Source organism: Cebus imitator, unplaced genomic scaffold (genome assembly GCF_001604975.1).
Source record: "Cebus imitator isolate Cc_AM_T3 unplaced genomic scaffold, Cebus_imitator-1.0 Scaffold439, whole genome shotgun sequence".
Lineage (NCBI taxonomy): Eukaryota > Metazoa > Chordata > Mammalia > Primates > Cebidae > Cebus > Cebus imitator.
This window is the reverse complement of record NW_016107754.1, coordinates 1369208-1389837: the sequence shown is the minus strand read 5'-3', so window position 1 is coordinate 1389837 and position 20630 is coordinate 1369208. Positions and strand designations below refer to the sequence as shown.

The following is a 20630-nucleotide window of genomic DNA, read 5'->3' as shown; positions in this document are numbered from 1 at the left end:
ACACAGGCACACAGACACAGACACACACACACACACACACACACACACACACACACACACAGAGTGAGAGAGAGAGAGAGAGAGAGAGGAAGAGAGAGAGAGAGAGAAGAAAGGAAGTAAAGCTGGAACTGAAGACCAAAAGCAGTTGTCAAAAAGTATGAATTTTCAACAAGCTTTACAGATGTATTTATTATAAAGCACATATTTTCTACAAAGATGGAAAAAAACATTAGTTACTTTAGAATAAGACTATATCTATCCAGAATAATTATTTTTTATAAGATCAAGCCTAAGCAGGCTGCTACAGCATCCCTCTAATCTTTCCTTTCTGTATCCTTCCTTTATTCTCTCATCCACGTCAGTTTTTCTTCTAAAGCTTTGCTGATAAGAGTTTCACATTATCTGTTCCCAAGGAGTGTTTTAACATTACTAAAGTAAAAGTATGTAAGAGAAAAAAAGTCCAAATATAACAGTATAGACACCAGTAACAGATATTCAGGGGTAGAAAATCCTCTGGGCATTATTACCCTGTTGCCTATTTATAAATCTAGCTCTCCAGAATAAGACATTTTCTGTTTTAAAAAGGATTCTCCACAGGACTGGACCTGTATCTCAATAACATAAATTGTCTAACGTAATAATTACATGTACTAGGTAAAATAAAAATTGCTTTACAAATGTTCCCCTTCACTCGTATATACTGAATGTTTTAATAAAAAAATATTTTAATAATAACTAATACTTATATAGCACTTACTCTGGCCTAGGCATCGATCTAGGCACTTTACATATGTTAACTTTTTTTTCATCTTCATAATAACTCTATAAGGTAGGTGCCACTATTTTGTTTTGCAGGTGAGTAAACTGAGGTACACACAGATAGCAAAGAAGCACAACTGGAATTCACACCATATCCAGGCAGCTTGGTTCATGAATTCATGCTTTTAGTCGCTACACAAAACTAGTGCTATGAAATACCACCATTAAAAATCGGATTAGCTCAGCTTTCCCAGTGATCAAACATTCAAAGCCTAGGTTCTGTATGGGGCCACAAAAAAGTATGGGAGAAGTACAGAAGAATGAATAATCTCCTTTCACATGATACCTATCTCCTCTCTTTGCATCCTTAGATCTTGCTCTTATGAAGTCTACACAAAGACATTCACCATTAAAAATACAAATATTGTCAACCAAAATGGTTAAAACTAAGAAATATAAAAACATCAAGGGTTGGTGTGGATGAATGATGGAAAATTTCACATATTGCTAGTGGGAGGGTAAAATGGCATAATAGTTCAGAAAATCGTTTGGCAGTTTCAACTAAAACGAAACATGCCTACCCAATGCTCTAACATTCTACTACTAAGTATATAAATGCGTGCATATATCCACAAAAAAATGTATGAAATGTCTACAACAGCTTTATTTATAATTCCACTCAGAAATGTAAACCACCCAAATGCCTATGAACAGGAAAGTATACGTAAACTGTGGTACACTTATAAAATAGAACTCTGCACAGCAATTTAAAAAAAATGTAGTGATACATGTGCAACATGAATTTCAGATTATGAGTGGAAAAGGCGAGACACAAGAGTACGTATCGTGTGAGTCTACTTACCTGAACCTTATGTGAAGGGACAATGATGAAACCCTATGGGACTAGAAATGCTCTATATCATGATACAGGTGGTATGTAGCCTACCTATATGTTAGCTATCTATATATGGTAGCTATGGTACCTATATGTTAAAAACTATCAAACTCTTCACTTAAGATTAATGTAGTTTATGCTCCGTATGTATGTTATCTCTTAACAAAAGTCCTTTGGAGTAGTAACCTCAAGCCAGTGCTCTTCACACCTTTGCCACAATGGTAGGAATGTTTTCTGTAAACCTCTTGAAAGTTTAGGAATACAGGGAAGACCCCATATTTTGTTTAAGCCTCTTTGTTTTTTTTTTGAGATTGGACACTCCTTCCATCACCCAGGGTTGGAGCGCAGTGGCGCAGTACAATCTCGACTCACTGCAACCTTAGCTTCCCAAATTCAAGAGATTCTCCTGCCTCAGCCTCCAAAGTAGTTGGGATTACAGGCAGCGCAACCATGCCCAGCTAATTTTTGTATTTTTAGTACAGGCTGGGTTTCGCCATGTTGGACAGGCTAGTCTCGAACTCCGGAACTCCTCACCTCCCACCTTTGGGAGTCCCAGGTGATCTGCCCACCTCGGACTCCCAAAGTGCTGGGATTACAGGCGTGAGCCACTGAGCCTGGCCTTAAGTCTCTTTGAATTCACAAACCCTTTATTCGCAAAGAAAAGTAATGTTTCAAAATAGCATATAAAATGCTTAACTCCCAATTTTTAAGTTAAACTGACGGCCTGGCTTTTTCTGCATCTTCTGGAGTCTATACTGATTCAGAAGCAAAGCCTTAAGCATTTAACAACTAACACCTTAATTATTAGGTTTGCGGGTACTCCTTCAAGTAATGGTTGAAAAAGAGAAAACGAAGGTACTTGGGAGAGGGGCACCTGAAGTAGGGAGAAGAGGACCACCCCTGTGAAGCTCAAGAAAAGACAGACATATTTCATACAACAGCAGCTTCACTAATGGCTGTTGTTTCTGTGCTACTTGAAATCATTTTTTTTCCTGTAGGATTTTACAAATTGTTGGCACATTAGTCTTCTATCATAGGGTTAATATAATAAATACAATATGTTTTTAAATTATGTACAATTCTATCTTAACAGAGGACAGCTGTGACAAAGAGAGTTAAAATGAGCCTTAATTGAGCTTAAAAAAAATAAACTGAGGTCAATGTTAGTTTGAATTCCATAAATGCGTAACAAATGACAGCAGGAGATTAAGATCCTAAAACAAATGGTCTGGACACACATCACTAGAACCAACAGAAAAAAATGAAAGCAATTCAGCATTTCAGGATTAAAAAACTGAGCAATGTATTTTGGTAAAGAAAAAGAATTAGGCTTACTAGGAAGGGGGACTGCTCCTTAAATAAGGCTGAAATAATGTTTTTCAAGTCTGAGTCCAACCCGAGTTGAAATAAAAGGGGTAAGCAACAAATTCAATGATAGATTACCGAAGGGCAAAGCCAAGTTTTAATCATGACTCGCTGTCATTGAGAATCGTTATGTATTGAGGGCTTGGTTTCGTGGGAAAAAAACAAAACTAGAAGCAAAGGGAAAACAAGCTGCGAGCTTTGTCCGTTACCTGCCCAAAACAGCCTAAATTTCCCAAACTTTGGTCCCACTCCCGCTTTTCCTGGAGCCTTCATTGGGCGCTCCTGCCTCTCGCTGCGGCCAGAGGACCCCCGACATTCACTCGCCTTTACTAGTACAAAAAGACAACAAAGGGAGCGAAGGACTGTCCTTTCTTTCCTAGGCTGGGGCCGCCACTCCCCTGCCTCACTGTGAACTAAGAATTACTAGGGGGAGCCCCATCTGTCCTCCACCCCGGAGCCTCTCACCTCCAAGTGCCGCAAAAGCTGAGTGGCGTTCGCCTCTGACTTCACGGCTTTGTACTGGCTGATAGTCAGAAGCAATGACTTCAAGCAGGCCGTGGAGTCCATTGTACTGGCAGCAGCCCCGCCTAGGGACCACCACCACCTAGCCTGCGCCGGCCTTCAGCTTTCGCCGCGCTTTTTTTTGATTTCTTTCGGCCCCACCCCCTCGCTCCCTGAAGCTTCCGGATCCGGTCGGGCTCCGGAAGTCCCTAGGCCCCCTGGGTGACAGTTCTCGGTGACGGCCGGGGTGGGCCGGGGTCGAGGTGGCGTGTGGATCCGAGAGGGGGCTTGGGAGCTGCCCCTGCTAACCCCCACTCGTCTGAGAGGCCGCGAGGCTTCAGCCTGAGATCCCGTGACGGCGAGAAATCTCGCGATTTCTCTGGAGAGGAATCGGTTAGGCGCCGGTATTCCTACTTCAGCTGCGCGCTGTGTTTTAGTGCGCTTCCTCAGCCTTCGTGTTGGATGGCCAGTTTTTCCTTTGTGCGTCATCCTTTACCTGAGAAATGGTCGCTTGCCCCTAGACTAGACACGGTGAGGAGCTCTGAGCAATCTTTGGGCCCTAGTTTCGAGGCGGCCTGGGAGGGGCCTAGTTTTTCAATCTCTCCTCCACCCGCCCCTTCTGCCGGGGATGGTAGTTTCTCAGAGATCCAACCTATGGACATTGGCGTTCTGTGGCAAGTTAGGCATGCCCTGACGATAGTATTTATCCCATTTATTCGGGAAGGCCACCTCCTGCTGACCCTGGGCCAGGTATTGCTCCGGAAGGTGTTCTCGTTAGCATCAGTTTTTGTAAGTGAAGGTGTCTGTTTCTCTCTGGCATGATTGTTTTCTAATTTTCGATGTCTACGAAAGTGGCACTATTATTGATGTTTCTTTTTAATAGGAGATACCTTAATATTGTTGCATGTCTATATAATGAAGTGAGTCAGTTACTGGTTTTGGACCTTTTTGCTTAAAATTTCCTAACGTCGAAAAAGCTTTGAAAACCAGGGTGCAGAAATTTTAAGAATAGCGTACATTTCCATTTAATTAAGTCATTTATCAGAAATCATGCTTTTTCACTTCAAAAAACATTTTTTGAATTACCAGATTTTTGAAGACAGGTTTGGTGTTTCGTTTTTGTTTTTATAAAAGTTTAAAACTAAATCTGAAAGAATAAAATGATTTAACCAGTTGGGACATTCATGTAAAAAATCTTTGGGCAGCTTATGTGTTGATTCATGCTTTCATTCATTCCGTAAACAACTGTAGAGCATGTAACTTGGGTTAGAAATTGTCAGTCACAGAACAGAGATGAGGAAGTATCCCCTGCTGCGAGGTAACTGTCTAGTAAGGGAAACATACAAAATGGATAATACTTTAGAAATTCACCACATAAATGAGAGGCACCATGCAGTAATGGTAAAGAGTAGAGAGCCAGGCTGCTTGCAGATTCTAGCTCTACCTTCGACGTTATGACTCTAGGCAGGTTCTCATCACTGCTTCAGACTCATCATAAGGTAAAATCTGGCCGAGAGAAATACCTGTTTCATAGGACTGTTCAAAAAGTAATTCATTGAGAGTCTACAATGCGCTAAGCACTTTTCTAGACACAGTAGACTCACTGAATAAACAAAAATACTACTGGCATGCAACTTACATTCTGGTAGGGAACCAAGTAAACACAGTAAGTAAGAAAAATTATATAAAGAGACAAACAGACGTTATTACTCTAGAATCATGCTGGTAATTGATAAGGGAATGGGAAGGTCAGAATAGACCTCATTAAGAAGGCAACATTTGGGGAAGTGCTTCAAGGAGTTGAGAAAGGGAGCCGTATTTTAGGGGAAAAGGTTATTAGATAGAGGAAATGGCAAAGCAAGACCCTAAAGTGGGTTACCGTGTGCCAGGAACAGCAAGGATGCAATGTGGCTAATGTAGAAAGAATGAGGAGGAGTAGAGATGAGGTCCTGTACGGCTTTGGGAGATGGTTAAAAAATGAATTAATCGATGTAAAGTGTCAGCTGTCATCTGGCGTATTTAAGTTCTCAGTGTTACAGTCAGTGGCGCATTGGCAAATGAAATAATCAGAGTTTGATACTGTTATCAAACTAAAAGTCTGACAGACTTTTCATCTGTAATGACAGGTGTGTCAGCATCATTCCCATTCAGCGCCCCAAGGTAACGCTCAAAGCTGCCTGCTATCAGTGCCATCTTTGTTGGATTTTAACTTAAGCAGTCAAACAAATTTTGCATTCTCTTCTGTGTTTAATATCAAGTGGCTTTCTAAAAAAAAATCTTCACCAAAATTGATGTTGTAAGTTTGGTAAGATATATCGTTTCTACCTGTGGTTAAGTCTTGACGTTTTTAATGAGAGATACTTGCATATCCTAATTTGAGAAACGCCAGTCCATACCCTTAGACTTCAAAAAGGGGGAAGAAAAGGAAGAGAAGGCCAGGAGCAGTGGCTCACGCCTTTAATTTCCAGCTTTTTAGGAGGCTAAGGCAGGAGGATCTTGAACCCAGGAGTTGGAGACCAGCCTTGGCAACATATTCAATGAAACCCCATCCCTACAAAAAAATGAAAAAATTAGCTGGACATGGTGGTGCTCACTTGTAGTCCTGGCTACTCTGGAGGCTGAGGTGCGGGGATCGCTTGAGGCTGCAGTGAGCTGCGATTGTGCCATTGCACTATGGCCTGGCAGAGTGAGACCCTGTCCAAAAAAAAAAAAAGAGAGATATGAGTCGGGGTCCAGATGATCAAAGGCCTTATTAGCCTTAAACTTGGACTCCATTCTGAAGTTACTGGCAATCTCTGGTTTTAAACTGGCACCTGGTCTAGTCAGGTTTGTTTTTAGCTTGATTACTCTGGCAGCTGAATGAACTGTGATTTTGGGGAGGATAAGACTGGAAAGAGGGAGACTCATTTTCTGGAGCCTTCTAAAGCATAACCAGGATAATTAAGGTGGAGATAGAAAAAAGGTGATGAATTTGAGAAATATATATGAGGTAAAATAGGTAGGATTTGGTGTCTGATAGTGGATGTGAGGAGTGAAGAGAGGGATGAGTCTAGCAGATATTCTAAGTTTTTAGGTTGTATGAATGAGAAAATACAGATACCACTGAGTTAGCTAATAGAAAATATTAAAGGTATGCCAGGCATGGTGGCTCATGCCTATTATCCCAGCACTTTGGAAGGCTAAGGCAGGAGGATCTCTTGAGCTCAGGAGTTTAAGACCAGCTTGGGCAATATGGTGAAACCCCATCTCTACTAAAAATACAAAAAATTAGCCGGGTGTGGGAGGTGCATGCCTATAGTCCCAGCTACTCAAGAGCGTCGTGAGAGGAACACTTGAACCTGGGAAGGCAAGGCTGCGGTGAGCCATGGTTGCCCCACTGCACTCCAGCCTGGGCAACATGGGCAGCAGGAGGGAGACCCTGTCTCAAAAAAAAAAAAGAAGTAAGAAAGTAGTCAGGGTATATTTTATTTTCAATGAAATTTTATATAGTTTGTCATACTGCCTTGTTCCATTGTCATTATGTTTGTTTCTCATTACGTTTATCCTAATAGAGATTGGTTTATGTAGATGTTCTACCTGTATATCATCTGCAAATAATTGCTTTCTCTCTTCCAGTATTTGTTGTTTTACATTATTGCATTAGTGTAAGCTCCAAAATATGGAAAGTCATGTTAACTTTGAACAGCTTTGTTATATTACTTAATTCAATCAGAATGAATATTACTTAATTTAATCAGAATGAAAAGTGTTTTAACACTTAGTATAATTTGTGCTATTGGCTTTTGATACTCATCATGTTTAAGAGCTTGGCCTTTATATCTGTTTCATTCTAAAAAATGTCTGCCAAAAATTATCCAGTTTTCACATTTATATATTTTATTTTTCACTTTAAAATTATAACACAGTGGATTATGTTGCCTTTTGGTTCTTGGGATAGAATAGTTTATACTTACTGAGCATTTGCCATGTGCCAAGCACCATTCTAAGGACTTTCTACTTACCTATCTAATCTTTATAATAACCGCATGCTGAAAGTATTATTATGATCTCCATTCTACAGATGAAAAACTTAAGACAGAAGAGGGGGAAGTAATTTGCCCAAGATCACAAAGACGGTAGTAACAATCCTATGTTTTCTCTGCTTCAGGTTTTGATTTGCTGGTATTTTTATTCAGGATTTTATTATAAATATACCTGTTCATAAGTGAACATTTTCAGTAATGTTTTTCTTTATCCTCACATCAAATTTGGGTTATATGTTTCCTTTGAAAAATAAATTGGAAATGTTTCATCTTTTTTTATCCTATGGGATAATAAGAATCATAGAAATTATCTGATTCTTGTAGGCTGTACACAGTTTGCCTGTAAAATCATTAAGCTTGATAGCTTATTTAGTGGTAGATGGTAGAAATTTAGAAAATATTTGAATTTTTCTTGGTGTTTTTATTTTTGTTTATTTATTTGTTTGTTTGTTTGTTTGTTTTTGAGATGGGGTTTCACTTTATTTCCCAGGATAGAGTGCAGTGGTGTGATCATGGTTCACATGGTTCGCAGCCTTGACCTCCCTGGGCTCAGTTTATCCTCCCACCTCATCCTCCCTGGGACCACAGGCATGCCCCACCATGCCTGGCTGATTTTTATATTTTCTGTACAGATGTGGTTTCACCATGTTTCCCAGGCTGCTCTCTAACTCCTGGTCTCAAGTGATCTGCCTGCCCCAGCTTCTTAAACTGCTGGGATTATAGGAATGAGCTACCATGCCTGACCTTGAGTTTCTAATATAGTTATAGATCTGATCATTTATTCTATCTTTCCTTAATTTTAGATATAGAAGGTTTTTAGTATAAACAATTGTTTCTCTAGATTAAAAATTTACTGATAAAAAGTTGCATTCAGTATCCCAGTAATTCTCTTAATCTCATAGTAGTTTTAAATTTCCATTTTCATTTTAATGTAATCTATATTTTTTTCTTAGTTGGGCTTTCCAGGGGTTTTGGGTACATGTGCAGCTTTGTTATATAGGTAAACTTGTGTCATGGAGGTTTGTTGTACAGATTATTTCATCACCCAGGTTTTAAGCCTAGTAACCATTAGTTACTTTTCCCATTTCTCTCCTTGTTCCTACCCTCTGCCCTCCGATAATGCCCATTGTGTGGTGTTCTCCTGTATGTGTTCATGTGTTCTTATCATTTAGCTCTCATTTATGAGTGAGAACATGCAGTATTTGATTTTCTTGCATTAATTTCCTAAGGATAATGACCTTCAATTCCATGCATGTTCCTGAAAAGGACATGGTTTCATTTTTTATGGCTGCATTCTTTACTATATTTTTAAATAAAAATTATTTATTTTATGTCACAAATTTTATATTTTGGTTTTGTTTTGTGTCTTCACAGCAGAAAGTAAAGGCTAATATTTCAGAAACTTTAAAAAAGTCAATAGCTAAAGTTAACATCTGCATTTTACTTAAAATATGTATAATAATTTTAACCAGTCAGGTAAATACGTTTTTAAAATGCTAACAGTGATTTATTCATCAAATGTTTATTGAATGTCAGTTCTTTTCCAAAGAGGTTAGATTCTGTTGGTGAAACAGACAAACCAGAATAAGTAGTATTAAGAGAAATAGAATACTGTGGGAATACATGATATTTTTTAGGGTAAAATATTAAGTATACGATTCCTTCATTCTTCAAAGATTGGCATAAAATTCCTCTTTGTGAATTTTTTGTGTGTGTGGCGGGGGAGGTGGAGGGGAGACAGCATTTCACTTCATTGCCCAGACTGGAGTGCAGTGGCATGATTAATAGTTTATTGCAGCCTCCAGCTCCTGGGCTCAAGCACTCCTCACTTTAGCCTCTGAGTAGCTGGGACTACAGGCATGCAGAACCATACCTGCCTAATTTTTAAATTTTTTGTAGAGACAGGGTCTCGCTGTGTTGCCCAGGCTAGACTCAAACTCCTAGCCTCAAGCAGTCCTGCCTCAGCCTTCCAAAGTGCTGGGATTACGGGCATGAGCCACCACATCCACCTGTAAATTTTTATTACTGTCTGTCCTTTAGATTTTGCATAGATATTTACCATAATTTATAGTTTCAGAAACACACCTAATGGAAGTAACACTTGCTCAGGATCTTGTAACTCAAATTTAGAGCTGTCTAGGTCCTTTATTTCTTCTGGAAAAATCTAGAAAGAACATATTGTCTTCTGTCCTGAATATTTAATCTCTAGTAACCAGGGTTTAAGTAATAGTAGATGAATTAGACTGAATGAAGACTCGAATTATAGTTTTGACAGAACTGCAGAGTTTACAGAATACCAAGTATTGTAATATGGAAATTATACCAGGGGTGTGAACACAGGGCTAATTGTTCATTCATTCATCTCCTGAATATTTAATGATGACTTGATGCTAGGTCCATTTCTAAGTTTGGGGGATACATCAATGAATCAAATAGGCAAAAATTTCTGCCCAAGTTGTTTTCTTGTAATGAGGGATATAGACAATAAAACATATAAGTAAAATTACATGAATGATAGTAGTAAGTGTTAGGGAGTGAAAAAAGGGAAGAGGAATAGGAATTATCAAAGTCGGGATAAGGTATTAAAATTTTAGATAGGGTGGAGTACTAATTGATATTTCCCAAATAACAAATCACCTCAAAACACAGTGGTTAAGACCATGAGCATTTATTTCTTGCCTACAGATTTGTGGTTGATGGCAGTTTGTCTGATCCAGGCCTTATTTGACTGGGTGGCTCTGCTTCTGCCTTTTTGTGGGTAGGGCCAGATATCTGGATTTCTGTTTAGGTTATGTTGTGATGTCAGAGTTCCAAGAGAGGTTGACTAGGCTATTGGATTATTGATAGTTAAAGGAGAGGTCAAGGTTGGAGATAGAAATTTAAAACCTTGAGACTAAATGATAATAGGAGTGAGTATGGTTAGAAAAGACATTTTAGGACTGAACTTCAAGGTAGTTAAGTATTTAGAAGTTGGAGAAATGTGGAGAAACTGGCAAAGGAGACAGAAGTAACTGCAAGAAAACACAGATTTTGTCTTGACCCCATGTTTGTCTACAGGAACCAGTTTTACTGTAGCATATGAGCTGCCTCTTGATTTCTAACAAGAACTTTAGGTTGGCTGAGAAGGCTGTTACAATGTACAGGGACCCTGTACACATAGGCTCCCTCTTTACATCTGCCTTCAGAGGCCTTGATGTGTCCAGAAGGGTGGGTGACTTCATTTTTAAAAGCAATATTGAGTGCTTAATGTGTGCCAGGTGCTATTCTAGGCACCGAGAAATGAAAACAAAGTTTTCCTAATTTCATGAGGCTTACATTCTAGTGGGGACATCAAGCCAAATCTAAAACCAGGGGATTATTCAGCAGACATAAACAGCTGGTAGAACAAAAGTTTCATTGGTCCAGTTTCCAAAGCAAGAAGTTAGAGAAATTCTGCATAGAAAATTGGCAGAGGTCTAGGCATGGGGTCATTTAGATAACTATGTGCCCCATATAGCTAAAACAAATCTAATACTAATATTAATCTGATTGTACCCCTCATGCAGAGTCAGGAAACTAAGTGTATGATAGGTGTCAACTCCTATTTTTCAGAAATGTTACCTTTATCACAAAGCCAGAAAATCTAAAAAAAAATTAATTCTCCTTTCGCAATTACTCTTCCTATTTTCTTTCACAAGTATCAAGTATTACAGTTCAGCTAAACTCTAAATGATTTGTCAAACCATAAAGTTAACTTTCACTTTTCAAACATTTTCTGATTTTTCTTTCTATACATTTTACAGCATTCAACTTTAGGTTAAGAGTACAAGGTTTGAATAATTTGGATATATATTTTTCCCTCCCCCATTTTCACATCTTATCCCACATCTCACACATCTAATCACATCTATCCCAGAATAAGAATGTTGCCTTGTCTTTTTTTTTTTTTTAAACACAAGTACTATCCATTGTTTCTGAATCCAGTGTTGAGCATAAGTAAAGATGACAGTGGTACACTTTTAAGTTAAGGTACAATAATCCTGGTAACTACTATTTCTTGAAGACCTATCTCTTTGATGCAGAGCATGGGTCTTTACTTATCTCACTTATAAATTTCTAGTCTTTCAGAAAATAAATACTATTAGACTTATGAAATGGGTGGATATCTATTTCCTGAATTAAAATGTGAAGCTGTTTTCCAAGACAGTGGTGTCCAAAGTATAGCATGAGCACCTCAGGAGATGTGTGAAACTGTCTCTTGAAATGTGGGAACAAGTATTAAAGCTTTTTTCCCTGGCTTTTATCTCATTCTTTTTTATGTTATAATGATTAGGCCCACATATAATTTATAAGTGAATTGATTTTCTTATATTTTCTTATATTTCAGCATATTCTCAGATCTTTTACCGTTTTAGGGATATGTGATCAAAAAAGTTTAGAGACTTCATTTTTAAAAATCTTTAACTTTGAGAGATCATTTAGTCAGGCATGAACTATTGTCCATTTCATTATTTCAGTACCATGTGTAGTATCTGAATTGTTTTATTGAATAGAAAAACTCTTAGCACAAACTAATGTGACTAGTGACTATGAAATATTAAGGTGGCATAACTTTTACAGTATTATTTATAGACTAATAAGATGTGTAAATGGTTTTGTTTCTGTGTATGTGCATGTGCATATTATCTAGTCCAGCTCATAATTGTACATCAAGCTAATACAAAATTAAATACTGCACAAGAAGTAATGGGGCTTGGAAGAAAATGGAATTGCAGGTGCTAAAATTTGGGCATGAATTTCTGCTCTTACTGATTTATTACCTATGAGAACTCTCTAAGCCTCAGTTTCTTAATTTTTGAAACTGGTTAATGTTTATCTTCCAGAGTTGTGTAAAGATCAGATGTTTATTCAATGTACATAGCTTGGAGCCTGGCACATAGGAGCTGATGAAAATTAAGTTTATTTTCAATGCAACCTTAGGTTATACACTCAGTTAATTTTCCAAAAGCTTGCTCTGTCTTCTTACTATACCCTTCCTACATATGTATGCCTTTCTGACATAACAGTGAGCTGCCGGTTTTCTTACACGTGTGGAGCAAGTTGGAGGTGGATAGGGCAGGCTTTCATTGGTGGTGGTTGAGCCAAGTACATGAAAGAAGTATTCTGTATTCCCTGGTTGATCACCATATCTGCATGTGTTATGTCTCAGGATTTTCCCTTCTTTTCTCATTATTGTCTAACAGCTGTAATGACAATATAATATTTTTAAATTGCTGAAAATATTCTACCTTTGGTATATGTGCTTAAGGGGAGCATATGCTTCTTCCAGTGGTTTCTAGCTACATTTCTGAAGAGTTTGATTTTAGCAGTGCTATCTGTAAATATTTGAAATGAATGGCTTGTTTAGTATCTGGATGGTTTTTCAGGTAAATCCTAACCTGTGCATATTCATTGTAGCTACATTCCAACTATTCAAAACAATATGTATATACTGTAGGTTTACCTGTGTAAGTCCACAAGTAACTAACTGAATAGATCTGAATAGAATTTAAAACCTGCTTAAGACAAGATGTTAATTTTGCTTTAGGAAAAGTTGTTTCCTATGTTGGCTTATTTGAAACAAGAGGTGGTGCATGTACATTACAAGGCTCTTGTTTCCCAGTTTAAGCAGGCCTATTGCTAACAATGATCTTTGCAAAGTGGCAAGAGCTAAGATGAACAGTGATCTTTTGGGACAGAAAATATCTTCCAGTTTCTGGCAACTTTTGCAAAGATTTTTCCACTACCATCCATCGGTTTGGGAGTTTGACTAAGCAAACTGTATATTTATTGTTTGGGGCAAATAATATTTTAGCTACTTGTGTCTAGATGTTTTTATTTTGTAGCTTTACCAGGAAGTTAAACAAATTCAAAACTGGAGAAATTAATAGTAAATTATAAAACCAAATAGTCTGTATATTTTGTTTATTCTGATTACTGCTAATACAAAGTAATGGTGCAACTTGTTATTCTTTTGGGTCTAACCTAATGGCCTCAGCCATTTTTGTCTACACAGAGTTCACTAACATGAGAAATAAAGACTTTCCTAGTTCTGTAAACTCAGAACACCTGCTTAATTGGACTGAATGTGTTCCCCCTTGTTCAGTGTTGAAACCTAGCCCCCAATGTGATAGTATTAGGAGGTGGGGCCTTTGGGAGATAAATTAGGTCCCTGCTAATTTAGCAGACATACCCGGATCAACAATAGTTAAAATTCTGATTCCAAGGAATTCCTATCACAAAATATCCTGCCACATTCTTGAAAGTGTTTTCTTCAAGTTTTTTTTTAAGGCTTGAAGTGACCATAGCATCTTACGTTTCAACTTTAGGGAGTTTTTTGGAGTTCTTCTGGTAAAATTTAGCAGAAATGATAACTAGCAGTATCAGAGTCTGCTTGTTAACAGACCCATGATCTTCTGGAGTACATTTAATTCAATGTTGAGGTAGGAAATCCAGCTTTTCAAAATAGCTCTCAAAATTTTAACTAAGTTGCATGTTCAAGGTGATGGTATTGCAGCATTGTTTGTAATAACAATTTTAAAAAAAAGTCAAACCCAGAGACAGCTGAAGTTTTTATCAATGGTCTGGTAAAATGACATGATCATACACTGGTAAAATGATATATTCATACATTGACCTATTATGCAGTTTAAAGACTAAAGTAGATGTATATGTGGTGGTGTGAAAAATGGAAGGTACTGAATAGTATGCACACACTATGCTGTCTTTTGTGTCATGGTGTCATGTGTGATATATTTGAAAAATAATTTTTCTTATCCCATTTCTTAAATCTCATTAACATTCCTTTTCATCAATAGCATTTCTCCTTCACAGACAAGTTAATTAATTTTGCTGCAAACCTAAACAGTTAAATGATGATGATTATGATTATGGTTATGAAAATGCTGTTGATAGGAACACTTATATAGTGCTTACTAAGTGCCAGGTACTATTCTATTCTGTGTTTTAAGCATTTAATCTTCACAACCCTATGAAAGAGGAGGTACTGTCATTCCTATGTTTTAGATAAGCAAGCTGAAGCACAGAGAATGTTTATTAATTTCACATAAAATCACACAGCTAGCTAGTGTGTGTCAAAGCAGTGTGTGTGTCAAATGATACCCTTACAGAGTGATACAGGGTTTCTGTGCTCCTAAACTACTATGCAGTCTCTCAACTTAATGTTGATATTAATGGAAATGTAGATACTTTATGTCATTTTGCTTTCTTGTAGACATAAGTTTGTTTGTGTTTGTACATGTATAATGTCAGCACGGTCTTATTTTTCTTCCCCAAAACAATCTCTGTGTCCACTCAATTAAGCTTCTTAACTCGTTCATCTAACTGAATGGTTCTCAATGGAGAGTAATTTTATGCCTCAAGGGGTATTTGACAATATCTGGAGATATTGTTGATTGCCACAATGGGGCTGATGTGTATGGATGTGCTGGAGTGTGTGTGTTGGCAGGGAGCTGCCTCTGGCATCTGGTGGACAGAGGCTAGGGGGTGCTGTGAAATGTCCTAAAAAATGCATATGACAACTTCCCGTAACAGGATTATCCAAACCTGAATGTCAGTAGTTCCAAAATTGAGAGACCCTGATTTTGTGGGCAGAGGTCACAAAATTAAGAAAAGTTCTTAATAACTGAATTCTTTTCCTGAAAAATACAAAATATATTACTTTGTTTTAAATTAGTAGCATGGAGAAAAGTATTGAACTTTATTTTTGTTGTTTTCCACACTAATACTCTTTTTTTTTCTCCTGTCATTGGGTAGTCTGTAAGTGCTAGAGTTGACAAAGGAGGAAAATTCATGGGACATCCACCCACACGTTGAAATGTGAACTTGTTGGTATATTAGAGTCTCTATCTTGGTCAGGTATTTTTGAAATAATCCAGTAGTGCCATAGACAATTGTTTTTGGATATACATAGAAATTGATCCTTCCTTTGTTAAAGCTTCAGACTTTTATTTATTTGAGTTCTTTCCTCAGGAAAGGATCTTCAGGCCTCTCAAAAAAATATCCAAGAACTGAAACTTACCAGATCACTGTACCAGATGCCTCCTTGCCCCTTCCTAGTTATTGTTTTTTTGCGCATCGTTATATATTTTTCCTGCTATATAAACCCCTAATTTTAGTCAGGTAGATGAATTTGAGACTGAGCTCACATCTCTCCAATTAAAGCCTTCTTCCTTGGCAAAATGTGTTGTTTCAGCTATTAGCTTTCCAGGCGGCCAGCAGTAGGATCTAGACTGAACCCTTGGTATTTCGGTAACATTTTAGTCAGGATGAACGTTTGAGTGGATTTTAATAAAAATGTGACTATATACAGGTTAGGAAGGTGACAGTAACACAAGTTAAATGTTTAAGTAGATTATTTAAAAATTATAAATAAAAACTGTGCCTGCTTTGATGTGAATATACACAGCTTTAAAAATTGAAACAAAATACCTTTACAACTAAAAAATATTGTTAAAATTTCAGTAAGTGTGAGAGAAAGTAGAAGGTGAGAGCTCAGGTAGAAGGAACAGTAAGAAAGGCATATAATTAAGATATGGATGGCAATACCTTATTTTTCAACCAGTAAAACACAGCCTACAAATAAGATCATCTTGGTTAGTGGATATAGGTGTGCTATAAATTGATGTTGAACTTTAGCTTGCCCTCAGATCAACCAACAAGAACCTGGGTTCCTGCAGGAAAGCAGTCTCTTAATCCCAGGTAGTAAGAGTAAATATTGTTTCCTGCTGACAGGGAAAGTCTATTGAAATGAATACACTAGGGGAAAATAGATTTACCTCCCACCCCACCCCACCCCCCGCCATGTTAACCCTGACTTAAAAGGTTTCCTGCAACCTCTTCTAGAATGGTAAAAACCTTTGGATTATTTTAGCAGCACAGTGGTAACGTTTCAGGCTGGCTACTTCCTTTCGGTTGCTAGGCACTTCGCCTTTCTCCCCAACAGAGGCTGTCAAGTGCTATTGCTGTTGCTGTTGCCGGTAGTGTTTGCCACACATACCTGCTTAGCTCCTGGGAAATGATGAGATTGATGATTCTCTCTCCTGGAAAACCTTTCATCACAGAGATTCATCTCAGGTTGTATTTTGAGCAGGCTGAAAAAGCCATTAGCCTTTCTTAACTCTGTTAATTCAGGATCCAAATATCTTTTTGATTTATTAATTTTCCACCCATTTCTTTTTCAAGCTGAACACTGAACAGCTTAGCAGAGTCCTTCTCTCTATCTTGTAACCAGAGGATTTTCCTCCCTTCTTTTCATCCTTGCTGTGATCTATGCAAACATCTACTGGCCAAAGAAGAGCTTAGCAGAGGGAGAGGTCTCCAAGTCTGAGCTTTTATAAATTCTGGAAATGAGGGGATTGTTTTGTCTGGAAAAGGCATACATTTGTATTCTGTAGCTATGAAATAATGCCTTAACTGTTGTTACTTTTTATTAAAATAACAGGGAGATTTATAGAAACCAAACCATAAAAATAGCTTGATCACAATCCTAAAATCCTCAAAGCTATGTCCTTTTCTATACAGCTTTATTAACGAGATGAAGCAGATCTGACCTAGTGTGAATGACAAGGTTTATTCAACCTCTCTGCTTCGTTATTAGCTGCAGTTTGTGTCTTTCATCAGTATTTGAACAGAGAATACAAATTAAAATATTACTTACTGAATTTTTGAAATAAGAATAAAACTATAAAATAAAGTAATTATCTAGGAGAACTCTTCATTCTATGTAGGCAAGTTGTAATACTGACAGCAGTGAAGTGAAGCGTTTTTGTTAGGGAAGAACAAGAAATTAAGAGCTACTAGAAGAAAGCTCTCTTTTAAATGAAATTTAGAAGGAAATTCTCTCTCTCTCTCTCTCTCTCTCTCGCTCTGTGTGTGTGTATGTGTAATTTTGTGTTTTGATTAAGACATCAGTAGCAAATTGTTGGAGAATTATTCTTGTCTCTCCAAGACTTCCTGTGTTACTTAGAGTTGGTGTGAGTCAAATGTAGATTATTGGTATGTAGTATCATAATTAGGAATGCTTGTTTTACAGATGATCTCCACAGAACTTGTTTTAGCCCTCATACCAGGGCTGAGTTGCCCCCTCCCTTGTTCTAAGCTTACTGAAAAGATATACAGACTTCAAGGTTTATTGATAGATTCAGGTCCTGCAGTTACTTCTTACTGTCTACGGTAAATTGTTTTCTTGGCGGGGGGAGGGGGAGGAACAGGATATCATTAAAACAATGTTTGAGTAAATACAATCTGAATTCTTAATAGATGACTTATAGTGATCTTGTGGAATATATTTTATTGATTTGGGAATTACCCTATGCTGATATTACCTTTTAGTAATGGGCCTAGAAAAGATGTACCAACCTAATTTATGGAATTGTATTAAATATACTGTTACAGAAATGGCTACTCAATTACTGAGATATATAAGCAGTTCAGAAACAATAAATGAGAAACATCATCCAGCCTTGTGCTTGGCACCAAGGCAATCCATGTCTGTTTCATTTATGCTATTGCTGCCACTTTCTTTTCTATTTCCTCTATTCCTTCTTTTGCCCAGAGCATATAACAATAGTTTTACATGTGATTTAACACTTTCTGAGCTTAGGGTAGGATCAGAAAAGGAAGCCAGCCTAGCACAAAGCACTGGAGTCTACAGGCTTCAACTCTCAGTAAGGAGATTAAATGGGACCAGTTTTAGAAGAGTTGTTCTTGGAATATATAGCTATATAAATAAATATATATACTTATGATACTCTAGTCCCTTTGTTTTCATTTGTATTGCCTCAGCGTTATTTTTCTTTCAGGAAATAGCCACAACATCAGTTGATATTTGAATGAGATATTGTGCCAGTGTTCTTTACACCCTGTGTCTCCTATTTTATGGAGACGTAGAATCATGATTTGGGGGAAAAAGTAACTACATCTTGTTTGTAGACTAAAAGAATACAAAACAGTGCTGTCATAAAAGATTGTGTTAAACAGGAAGTCATATATACCTCTGTGGGAAATAAATTAGTAAAAACCTTTTGGGAAGCCATTTAACAATGAAATGTTTATGTCTTTTGATATATTAATTTTACTTTTGAGAATTTATTATAAAGAATCATAAATATGGAAAAAGCTTTGTGGACAATGGAGTTTATCATGGAACTATTTCTAATAGAAAAAATGGAAAATTAAATGTCCAACTATAAGGAAATGGCCAAGGAAATTCCAGTCAACCAGCTATTGTATAGCCTTTAAGAATGTTTACTAGGAGGATAAAATAACATGAAAGATTCTTTTGCTATAACACTCAGTATCGAAAAAGGTGGGGTAGAACATCTTCTATTTAGTATGATTACAAATTGGTAAAATATACCTATGCTTGGTAAAAAATAAGCATATTAAAGGATGGGTAGTGATTATGTTTAGGTGGTGAAACTATGTGATTTATTTTCGTCTTTTAGAGATGTTTCAAATTTTTTTCAGTTGGTCATGTTCTGTTTTAATAGTGGGGAGAGTGTAACTTTCCTACCTTTATAAAAATATTATTTTCCTTACAGCACTAAAGGGCAGTATTTAAAGTCAGTTTGCAAGCAGTGGAGTAAGACTTTTGTAAAGAAACCTTGTGCAGCATGGACTCTCTACCAGAAGAATTTTTTGTGAGGTAAGGCAGTAGTCCCCAACCTTTTTGGCACCAGGAACTGGTTTCATGGAAAACAAATTTTCTGCAGATGATAGGGGTGGGGAGAATGGTTTTGGGATGAAACTGTTCCACTTTAGATCATCAGGCATTGGATTCTCATAAGGAGTGGGCAACTTAGGTCCCTGGAATAGGCAGTTCACAATAGTTTGCACTCCTATGAGAATCTCATGGTGCTGCTGATCTGACAGAAGGTGGAGCTCCGGTGGTAATGCTTACCCACTGCTTACTTCCTGCTTGCTGTGCAACCTAGTTCTTAACAGGCCATGTACCTGTACCTGTCTGTGGCCTGGGGGCTGGGGACCCCAGGGGTAAAGGAGATAGGTTGACAGAAATGAACTCCCTTTGTTGTATTCCAAAAGACATAATATTTGTTTTTTCCACATAACCTTGGGACGCTAGTGTGGACAGGAGACCCTTATGCTTCAAGACATTTCAGCAAGTTTGATTGTGGGTGATGTAGACTGGGTGAAATCTGATTATACAAAAGTTCACTAGGGATTACATCCTCACTTAAGAGCTAAGAATTGAAAAATGTGCCATACCTTCCTGTTCAGTCTTTCTCATCAAAATGTTTTATCATTTAGCAGGTGCTTACATAGACTTATTATGTTCACATTGTTGTTTTTACATTATGTTTTACTCAAAAACCTCATAACAACTCTATGAAGTGAGTGCTCTTATTATCCCCATTTTCTAAAGAGTAATTTAAGTATAATGCAAAAGACTTTACTGAGTGGTTCAGTGGGCCAAGGCCAAATGACATGATCTTTTCTCTAAGCAGGGCAAGTTCAGTCCACCTGTACCTCGTATAATGCTAAACAGGTTCATATTGGAGATCTCCCTCCAGGCTTGAACTATCTCATATAATAAGTAGCATGACCTATTTATTTTACAAAAGCATGTACTGATTCCTTGGTGCTTAGGAATAAAGACTAGACAATGTTTGCATACCTAAAGATAGCTTATAATAATAATGGGAACATATGCAAAAAGTAATTATATCTTTAGGAAAATTGCATAACTATTAGAGATACAATGGCTGTCTATAGGAAGAAAAAATAATTATTGGCTGATGATTTGAGTGAGTTTCCACAAAGTAACATTTGAACTGATCTTTAAAGGTTGAGAAACATTGTGATGGGTTTAGAGGCAAGGTAGGATGAGAGGTCATTTGGCTTAGGTGAGGAAATAGCAAGAAAAAGTACTTAAGAAAAATTCTTGGAGAGTATTGTGACAGTGTTACTAAGAGATTTAGTTTTATTTTGTACAGAGGAGCAAGTGAAGATAAGTTGCGGTTACACATCAAAATTCGTAATGGAGCCTATAGAAAATATAGCAGCCTAACATAACACTTTTGATTCAG

The 20630-nt window shown here is 37.4% G+C and overlaps 2 protein-coding genes across 7 annotated transcripts in view; one reads left to right on the top strand and one right to left on the bottom strand.

Moving 5' to 3' along the window:
• Nucleotides 1-3855, bottom strand: part of CIP2A (cellular inhibitor of PP2A) — a 39526-nt gene extending 35671 nt beyond the window's left edge. Inside the window, exons 1-2 of one of the 2 annotated variants that reach the window (XM_017510420.2) lie at nt 3485-3564; nt 3233-3348 (exon numbers count right to left, since the gene is read on the bottom strand). In XM_017510420.2, coding sequence (XP_017365909.1) covers nt 3233-3292 — 60 coding nt within the window. In that variant the 5' untranslated portion in view covers nt 3293-3348; nt 3485-3564. Of the gene's footprint in view, nt 1-3232; nt 3349-3484 lie in introns of both variants that reach the window. The other variant, XM_017510419.2, reaches the window with a different exon arrangement.
• A 40-nt stretch (nt 3856-3895) lies between these two features.
• Nucleotides 3896-20630, top strand: part of DZIP3 (DAZ interacting zinc finger protein 3) — a 109113-nt gene continuing 92378 nt past the window's right edge. For 2 of the 5 annotated variants that reach the window (XM_017510414.2, XM_017510417.2), the window contains exons 1-2: nt 3896-4051; nt 19125-19228. In XM_017510414.2, the coding sequence (XP_017365903.1) occupies nt 19197-19228 (32 nt within the window). In that variant the 5' untranslated portion in view covers nt 3896-4051; nt 19125-19196. Of the gene's footprint in view, nt 4052-4110; nt 4310-16440; nt 16657-19124; nt 19229-20630 lie in introns of those variants that run through there. The other 3 variants (XM_017510418.2, XM_017510415.2, XM_017510416.2) reach the window with 3 other exon arrangements.